Source organism: Anoplolepis gracilipes, chromosome 12, assembly GCF_047496725.1.
Source record: "Anoplolepis gracilipes chromosome 12, ASM4749672v1, whole genome shotgun sequence".
In the NCBI taxonomy this organism is placed as follows: Eukaryota; Metazoa; Arthropoda; class Insecta; order Hymenoptera; family Formicidae; genus Anoplolepis; species Anoplolepis gracilipes.
This window is the reverse complement of record NC_132981.1, coordinates 3,864,803-3,875,811: the sequence shown is the minus strand read 5'-3', so window position 1 is coordinate 3,875,811 and position 11,009 is coordinate 3,864,803. Positions and strand designations below refer to the sequence as shown.

Sequence of the window (11,009 nt, the reverse complement as noted above, 5' to 3'; positions counted from 1 at the left end):
TTTTTTCAAAAACAAGCAATTTATTTTATAATATTTAATTTTATAAATACTTGTATTATTAATAACAAAAAGTTGATGCGAGACGCTTTCTGTAACAACTAATCGTGATTCGAAAAGAATAGGAAAATTACTTATCAAAATTAATTACCCAATATCATTGTTGCAAGAAACTCTTATATAATGTATGAATACATAATTATAATATAATTTTATTTTATTTATTTACTGTAATTCTATTCATCAGTTGACTCATTTAATTCATCTATTTGTCGCTTTGAATTTACAATTTTAATGACAGGACGTTTGATATATTAATTTCGGGAAATGAAACTTTATTAATTATTGTTAATTAATGTCGATTATGCAATTGACATGCTCATTACGCGATTAATAATATGTGTCTTTTAATATCCTCGAAAGTTCAATTTTTATTAATAAAATATTTTACATAAATATCGGCAACATAGTTCACGAGCAGTAATGTATTTTAAAACGCTCGAAAATTCGCTTCTGAATGAATAGGAAAACATATTTTGCAAAGAAGGTATCGTTCTTCCCGCGGATTTTAACGATACCTTCTTTGCGAATCATGTTTTCCTATTCATTCAGAATTTTTCAGCGAATTTTCGAGCGTTTTAAAATACATTACCGCTCTTAAAGTTCATTGCTCATATTTATGTCATATATTTTATTAATAAAAATTGGACTTTCGAGGATATTAGAAAACACATATTACTAATCGCGTACGAGTATATGTCAATTGCATAATCGGCGTTAATTAACAGTAATTAATAAAGTTTTTTTTGCCGAAATTGGTGTCAAACATATTCTGTTGTTAAAATAAACCAAATAGATGTTTTAAACGTGTGAAACTGATGAATAATATTATAATAATTAAATAAAATAAAATTATTAATATTATATTTATATATATATATATATATATATATATATATATATATATATAAAGTTACTATAAAAGAATATAATATGTTGGATTATATGTTTCATATTTAAACAAATGTAAAGATGTGTTTCTTATATACATATTTACCATTAACAATTATATATATAACATTAAAAATTGACAAAACACAACGATGAATTATATTCTCTCTCAATCTCTCTCTCTCTCTCTCTCTCTCTCTCTCTCTCTCTCTCTCTCTCTCCCTCTCTCTCTCTCTCCCTCTCTCTTTTTCTTTTTTCAAAAACAAGCAATTTATTTTATAATATTTAATTTTATAAATACTTGTATTATTAATAACAAAAAGTTGATGCGAGACGCTTTCTGTAACAACTAATCGTGATTCGAAAAGAATAGGAAAATTACTTATCAAAATTAATTACCCAATATCATTGTTGCAAGAAACTCTTATATAATGTATGAATACATAATTATAATATAATTTTATTTTATTTATTTACTGTAATTCTATTCATCAGTTGACTCATTTAATTCATCTATTTGTCGCTTTGAATTTACAATTTTAATGACAGGACGTTTGATATATTAATTTCGGGAAATGAAACTTTATTAATTATTGTTAATTAATGTCGATTATGCAATTGACATGCTCATTACGCGATTAATAATATGTGTCTTTTAATATTCTCGAAAGTTCAATTTTTATTAATAAAATATTTTACATAAATATCGGCAACATAGTTCACGAGCAGTAATGTATTTTAAAACGCTCGAAAATTCGCTTCTGAATGAATAGGAAAACATATTTTGCAAAGAAGGTATCGTTCTTCCCGCGGATTTTAGCGATACCTTCTTTGCGAATCATGTTTTCCTATTCATTCAGAAGCGAATTTTCGAGCATTTTAAAATACATTACCGCTCTTAAAGTTCATTGCTCATATTTATGTAATATATTTTATTAATAAAAACTGGACTTTCGAGGATATTAAAAAACACATATTACTAATCGCGTACGAGTATATGTCAATTGCATAATCGGCATTAATTAACAGTAATTAATAAAGTTTTTTTTGCTGAAATTGGTGTCAAACATATTCTGTTGTTAAAATAAACCAAATAGATGTTTTAAACGTGTGAAACTGATGAATAATATTATAAATTAAATAAAATAAAAATTTTAAAATATATTAATATGTATATATATATATATATATATATATATAAAGTTACTATAAAAGAATATAATATGTTGGATTATATGTTTCATATTTAAACAAATGTAAAGATGTGTTTCTTATATACATATTTACCATTAACAATTATATATATAACATTAAAAATTGACAAAACACAACGATGAATTATATTCTCTCTCAATCTCTCTCTCTCTCTCTCTCTCTCTCTCTCTCTCTCTCTCTCTCTCTCTCTCTCTCTCTCTCTCTCTCCTCTCTCTCTCTCTCTCCCTCTCTCTTTTTCTCTTTTCAAAAACAAGCAATTTATTTTATAATATTTAATTTTATAAATACTTGTATTATTAATAACAAAAAGTTGATGCGAGACGCTTTCTGTAACAACTAATCGTGATTCGAAAAGAATAGGAAAATTACTTATCAAAATTAATTACCCAATATCATTGTTGCAAGAAACTCTTATATAATGTATGAATACATAATTATAATATAATTTTATTTTATTTATTTACTGTAATTCTATTCATCAGTTGACTCATTTAATTCATCTATTTGTCGCTTTGAATTTACAATTTTAATGACGTTTGATATATTAATTTCGGGAAATGAAACTTTATTAATTATTGTTAATTAATGTCGATTATGCAATTGACATGCTCATTACGCGATTAATAATATGTGTCTTTTAATATCTTCGAAAGTTCAATTTTTATTAATACAATATATGACATAAATATGAGCAATGAACTTTAAGAGCGGTAATGTATTTTAAAACGCTCGAAAATTCGCTGAAAAATTTTGAATGAATAGGAAAACATGATTCGCAAAGAAGGTATCGTTAAAATCCGCGGGAAGAACGATACCTTCTTTGCAAAATATGTTTTCCTATTCATTCAAAATTTTTCAGCGAATTTTCGAGCGTTTTAAAATACATTACCGCTCTTAAAGTTCATTGCTCATATTTATGTCATATATTTTATTAATAAAAATTGGACTTTCGAGGATATTAGAAAACACATATTACTAATCGCGTATGAGTATATGTCAATTGCATAATCGGCGTTAATTAACAGTAATTAATAAAGTTTTTTTTGCCGAAATTGGTGTCAAACATATTCTGTTGTTAAAATAAACCAAATAGATGTATTAAACGTGTGAAACTGATGAATAATATTATAATAATTAAATAAAATAAAATTATTAATATGTATTTATATATATATATATATATATATATATATATATATATAAAGTTACTATAAAAGAATATAATATGTTGGATTATATGTTTCATATTTAAACAAATGTAAAGATGTGTTTCTTATATACATATTTACCATTAACAATTATATATATAACATTAAAAATTGACAAAACACAACGATGAATTATATTCTCTCTCAATCTCTCTCTCTCTCTCTCTCTCTCTCTCTCTCTCTCTCTCTCTCTCTCGCTCTCCCTCTCTCTCTCTCTCCCTCTCTCTTTTTCTCTTTTCAAAAACAAGCAATTTATTTTATAATATTTAATTTTATAAATACTTGTATTATTAATAACAAAAAGTTGATGCGAGACGCTTTCTGTAACAACTAATCGTGATTCGAAAAGAATAGGAAAATTACTTATCAAAATTAATTACCCAATATCATTGTTGCAAGAAACTCTTATATAATGTATGAATACATAATTATAATATAATTTTATTTTATTTATTTACTGTAATTCTATTCATCAGTTGACTCATTTAATTCATCTATTTGTCGCTTTGAATTTACAATTTTAATGACAGGACGTTTGATATATTAATTTCGGGAAATGAAACTTTATTAATTATTGTTAATTAATGTCGATTATGCAATTGACATGCTCATTACGCGATTAATAATATGTGTCTTTTAATATCCTCGAAAGTTCAATTTTTATTAATAAAATATTTTACATAAATATCGGCAACATAGTTCACGAGCAGTAATGTATTTTAAAACGCTCGAAAATTCGCTTCTGAATGAATAGGAAAACATGATTCGCGAAGAAGGTATCGCTAAAATCCGCGGGAAGAACGATACCTTCTTCGCGAATCATGTTTTCCTATTCATTCAGAAGCGAATTTTCGAGCGTTTTAAAATACATTATTGCTCGTGAAGTACTTTGCCGATATTTATGTAAAATATTTTATTAATAAAAATTCATATTTTAATCGAATAAATTAAATAGTATAAGCTATAATAAAAACAGGCACATCTAATAAAAAACTTTTTTATAATAAACAAATTTAAAAATATTATTAAATTGTATTTAATACATTAATTTTTAGTGATAGAATATCTGTTCTGTTCTCTCTTTCTTTTTCTTTTTCTAATAGAAAAAAAAATAAACATACATAATATATATATAAATGAATAATTATATAGTTACGATGAAAGAGAGAACATTTATTTAATATAATATGACAAATTTCTAAAATTACAGAGAGTTATACATATTTAGTAAATGTAATAAGTACAGGCAGTAAATTTGTACATATTTTTCATTATTAATTCATATTTAATTATTATACGTCTATAAATATATGTGTATATCTATAATATAAATTTCTATCGCTTTTACAAATAATTGTTCACACATACACACACACATCATTGATATAATTATTTACGAATATAATAAATAAATCGTGCAATTATAATAGTCATACAGTAAGTCATAAGATTGCTTTCGTTGAAGTATTTTACAAATTTCGTAATCGCTTTTCATGTATTTTAAATATATCGCATTAAATCGAATAATAATATTATTTTAGTTAAGGAATTTTATATGTATTTTAGAATCATTTGATTGTACATATTTCAACGCGTTAAATTATATCACGTAGTACTTATAGTACGTATTTGTTATTGTCTGACGCGAGGAGAAAGAGAGAGAGAGAGAGAGAGAATGAGCATACTCGACCTTGTCTTTGACGTCACGCATTCCATAGTAAGAGAGGGGAGCCCGGCGCGTACGGAGTACGTGACTAGCGACAGTCATGAGTCATTCATTCTTACTTCGGCGGGCGTAGTGTGCGCACGTGTTTTTACTCCGATGTCGGCGCCGGCGCCGGCGCCGGCACGTGCGCCTCGCGTTCGGTCACCTCGAAGTCGAGGTCGAGGCGCGCCGTACACGTTTCTCGCGACGGTAATATACGTAATAATAATACGAATAATATGTAATAATATTACGATAAATCTTAACGTGTTAAAGTACGTCTAAAATGACTCCGAAATAAAATAATAACATTCGACCTTAGTGACATATAGCGCGCTATTATTTTTGACATTCGTCGCGATCGCGATCGTGTTTTCGTTCATTTATCCCAATTTTGATCTTTCTTTCTTCGGAGCTTGATCGTGCCCGACCTATCGACTCCAAGTATGATTCTCGTGCGTGATAAAATGGGATTTTCGATCGTTTCGAAATTCGGGAGTGCCGTCAAAGTATCGCGCGTAAAAGTGCGGGAGTGCCGTCAAAGTATCGCGCGTTTTTACTTTTGTACGGTTTAAAATATTTCGCGATTTTATTTTTGTGTGGTTTCAACAAATTAAAAAAAGTATATCGCGCGTATAAAACAATAGTTCATGACGTCCCTTACAATCTGAGAGGAGGAGGAGGCCTAGGAGAGGCATCCTGCACCGGCGGAGCAACCCTAGGGTAAGTATTATTTTTATTTTATTATTTCTACATTAATTATTATAAATACCTTATACAAATTAATTTAGTTTATTTGTTTGAATAATTTAAGTAAAAGAGAGTCAGCGATAAAGACTTTTGCATAAATCTTACAAAAGTTTCTGTTTAAAAAATAGTTTATTTTTTTAATTTATAAAATTATTCCACATATATTTGCGTATTATTATTGTATCTATCAAATATCAAATTTAATGAGTACATAATAATTTCTTAATATTAATTATTTTAAACATTGCTATAATTTGGATATTATATTGTATGTTACAGATAAGCTTCAATGTCAACAACTCCGCTGTTGCGCATCAGTGTCGGTGAGTAACAAAAACCTTTTCTTTTTTTTTAAAACAACGGATTTGCGTATAGATTTGTAGATTATACAGAGTGTAGATTGTGTAGACAAATGTATAGATTGTAGATAAATCCGTTGTTTTAACCCTCGGACGGCGGGATAGCCGCGTGCATGGCGAACTTTGGGTCAATTTTAAATCATAAAAAAAATTATTTTTGTGATTATATTCCACTTATTATATTCCAAGATAAAATTTTATATTATATTTTTAATTCATTTTTTAAACTTTAAAATAGATATAATATTTGTATAAATTAAAAATTATAGAAAAAAGAATAATATTTTTAAAATTAAAATATATGATATTTATTTTAATTTTATATAAGATACATGAAATATTTTTTTAATTATATATATGTATATATGAATTTTATAAAACAGTTTTAATGATACAAATCTTTAATGATCCGCCGACAGAGGGGTTAATATGCATGCTAATATTTTTGCGTACTATATATTTTATATATATACACCGAAAAATTATATTCTCATTTTAAGAATCAAGTCTATTCAAATGATAAGCAGTAATTATTTCATGGTTGTCATTACACATCACACATCACAAGCACACGTCAGAAAGCAGACTAAGATCTCTTTCAAAAATATTGACGAGCGAACACACAGAGGTCGAATTCGACCTCTTGTCATTATTTTTGAAAGAGATCTCAATCTGCTTTCTGACGTGTGCTTGTGATGTGTAATAGACAACCATGAAATAATTACTGCTCATCATTTGAATAGACTTGATAAGGACCTAAACCAAAGGTCGAAACGTTGTCGCTGTAATGATTAACACCGAATAACTGAATAAAAGCTTAATTATGCCAGTTTGATCGCTTAACCATTGCATCTCCTGAATTATTTTATCGCTGGCGATATCATCCACATTTTAATTTAAGTAATTAATAAAGTTTCATTTTCAGAAATTAATATATATAACGTCCTGCTATTAAAATTGTAAATTCAAAGCGACAAATAGATGAATTAAACGAATCAACAGATGTATAAAATTACAGTAATTAAATAAAATAAAATTTTATTATAAATATACTTATATATATGAGTCTCTTGCAACAATGATCTGGGTTAATTAATTTTGATAAGTAATTTTCCTTTTTTTTTCAAATCACGATTAGTTGTTACAGAAAGTGTCTCGCATCAATTTTATTATTAGTAATACAAGAATTTATATGATTAAATACCTTCTTTTAGCTCTAATGCTTTAGCTATATAAATTAAAATGCTTGTCAAGTAAAAATTAAAACTTTTATTTTTCATTTTATCTTTTTTAAAATAATATGTAATTAAAATTAATAAAATTTTTACGATTATGACAGCAAACACTATATAATTCGGACAATTTTTACTTAAATAAGTAAAAAATTAACAGTTTTTCTAATTAAAAAATTGTGTATGTTTACATATATATATATATGTATATATATATATATATATATATATATATATATATATATATATATATCTGATCTTTATTCCATTTAATTGAATCTATCGATATCTAAAAGTTTATTATTGTATTTGTAGAACAATACTCTAAATTATTAAATTGTTGAAAGAAAATTTTTTTTTCATATAACATAAGTTTTAATTTGTAAAATGCAGAATGTAAAAATAGCGTTTAATAAAAGAAAAAGAATTACAAAAAATCAAGATATTATTGGCAAAATTAGAATATTGACAATTTTTACTTGATTATTTGATATTAAAAGTAAATTATTGCCAGTATGGAGAAATAACAAATTATTTTTAGATGAAAGTGAATAAGCAAAATGTGTTAATAAATTTTGTGGACATAGCACGGATCGCAACCAAAACTGTTCGCATTATGTGTTATCCATTGAGAACATTCGTGGACTTTGGCTATGTAGTTCAACGTCCACGTTTTTATGTCCACAGAGGGCATATCGCTTTCAAGGATCACGTAAAACCGAGCCGTGGCGTCTCTTACGCTTCTCTTTGGCAATATCTAATAGGCTTTAGACACGTGTAGGGAGTATCAAAGTATCTCATAAAATCGAAAATATTTACATAAAATGCAGGACGAAACCAGGATGGAGGTTGACGAGAGTATAGTAAAAGAAGAATGTATCGACTCTCCGGAGATCAGCTATGAGGAAAAGCTAAAACTTGTTAATGCTATTGCCAAACCTATAGCACCTAAGAAACTAACCAAAAAAATATATAAATGTATAAAGAAAGGTGAGCTATTGTTATTAGCACACACTTTGTTCAAAATATAAATATATAATATATTTAACATATATATTACATTATAATTATATATTACAACATATATATATATATATAATTAACTCTCAAACTGAACATGTTCAGTTATAAGTCCCTTTTGACACAAAATTTTTTTAGATAAGTTTCCAACCTTGAGATTTTATGAATATTTTTTTAAAACAATGGATTAAAAATGGCACGGACACAAAAGACCCTCGTGTTCAGTTTGAGGGTTATATATTATGTATAATATAAATATGTAATATATATATATATATATATAATATATAATATAATACACAATTGGAGCAATTTATAATATAATGTATGATATTTTCATTAAAATATATATATGTATTTATTTATATATAAGCAATTATTTATTTATTGCAGCATCAAAACACAAAACATATTTGCGCAATGGTTTAAAGGATGTACAGAAACACCTTCGCAAGGGTGAAACGGGGTAAGCTGCAGTGCCTTCAAATATCCATTTAATAGTGAATTGCACGTCGATTGCAATGTATTTTCACAAATATTTTTTTATTATAGTTTAGTTGTCTTTGCTGGAGATGTATATCCTATCGAAATTATGTGTCACTTACCAATTGTATGTGAAGACAAAAACATTCCCTATTGCTTTACTCCATCGAGATTGGACATTGGTGCAGCGATGGGTGTAAAGCGTGGCAGTCTCATGGTGCTCATAAAAGAACATTCAGATTATAAAGATCTATATGATGAAGTAAAAGGTGCAATGATAACACTTTCTACACCTTTATAATTCGTATACATTTATACATAGCTTATATTTATTTTGTATAAAAAAAAAAAAATAAAATTGAAATAAAATTAAAATTAAGTATAAAATTATTTATAAATATAATTGATATAATTAAGGCCCGATTGCAAGAACATTATTTTGGCTTTAAGCGAAATTTAAACATATGTCTGTTTTTATTCATTTAAAAAAAAAGATAAAGATACACATGTTTAAGTCTCACTTAAATCTAAAATAATGTTAGTGCGATCGAGCCTAAAACTATTAAAAGCATATGTCTGGTATAAAGCATTCTTGACTAGTTGGCATATTGTAAAGAAATTTGTTTATTCATGAATGATGCGGAAGGATATCCCGTGCTCCTTGAATGTGATTATTCGTACAAATAATACAGTCGTATTTGCTAGATATTTATACGCCCATACGCAAAAATAGTGCGTTGTTATACATACATACATACATACACACACACACACATATATATATGTGCATGTATGTATGTATGTGTTATATATCGTGAAGACTTATCACCCCTTAAGATAGATGAGCGTAGAACGACGATTCGCATTCGCGCGCACAGATTGAACCGAAACACATAAGTCATCGTGATCGGTTCGGTCAATTAAGGAAGTGCGAAATTAATTGTGGATTGTCAGCCGATCCTTTTCGAACTATGTTCTCTGCATCTTTGTCTTACTTTTGTATTTTTTTAAAATACCGCTGGACTAAAATTCTCTCCCTTAATGCGATTACAGAGTAAGTCTTATTTAATAGCTAACGCGCGTTATTTATTCTCGTTACACATCGATAGCTATAAAAACATGTGTTTCTTCTCAGACTTGCGTTAAAACTTGCCGATCAATTGTGAATTCGAAGTGGCATGCGTGATTGCAGAACGCAATCTGCAAAATGGCGAATTAATTATAACTAGAACGATAAAAACGAGATATATGCAAAATAATTGCGGAAAAAAAGGAATTCGCGAATCAAAATTCAAAATGCAGATATACATCAACGTGCTTTTCTACCTGTTTTACATTCCTGATTGTCCTAGTTTTAAATAGCGTTGTAGTAAAAAATTTTTAATGAAAAATGTATAAGCTTCAGTGTTTATATTTTTTTAAATATTTTTGGGACATTTTTTATGACTTTAAAATAATTCAAGTATTTTAGATTTATTTTTATGGTCATTAAGTTTATTTATCCAGACAGCTAAATATCTTTCTCATTATGTTTTTTTTGGACTTTGTATATATATATATATACACTTTATAAAAAACAAATTTTCATATATTTTTATTTAAAAAAACGTATTTTGCTGAAAAAGAGATGCAAAATTTTTCCTGCATCAATCTTGTTGAATATTCCATAATTTATTAAAATAAAAAATAAGAAAACATATATCGTACTATTTAAATACACAAACGAGCTTGTGTGACGCATTTGTAATTATAATCTATAATAGTTTGTATAACGAATGGGAGTCTGATTTTTATTGTTAGATCGAGAAGTTTTGTCCCATATGTTCGATTGAATTACAATAAATCTCAAATTCTTTTTTAATCGTATAACAACAAGATATCACGAATATTTTTTTAACAACGAATAAAATACTATAACTAAATTATTATAATTAAAGTTTAATAAAAATGCATAATAAACAAAATTTTAATATTAATATTAATATCATAGATATTAAAAATGCATAATTTCTCACATTGCTCTTTGATAAATCTTTTTGAGAATTCGTTTTTTTTCCTGAGGAAGATTCATTTCAGCGATGAAAAATCG

General features: G+C 26.9%; 1 protein-coding gene across 1 annotated transcript; it reads left to right on the top strand.

The window, feature by feature from the left end:
* Nucleotides 1-8,126: 8,126 nt before the first annotated feature.
* Nhp2 (NHP2 ribonucleoprotein) lies at nucleotides 8,127-9,295 on the top strand. Its single transcript, XM_072904034.1, has 3 exons — nucleotides 8,127-8,407; nucleotides 8,831-8,903; nucleotides 8,990-9,295. Exons 1-3 carry the CDS (start codon nucleotides 8,242-8,244, stop codon nucleotides 9,219-9,221), a joined length of 471 nt encoding a protein of 156 aa, XP_072760135.1. The 5' UTR covers nucleotides 8,127-8,241; the 3' UTR covers nucleotides 9,222-9,295.
* Nucleotides 9,296-11,009: the final 1,714 nt, after the last annotated feature.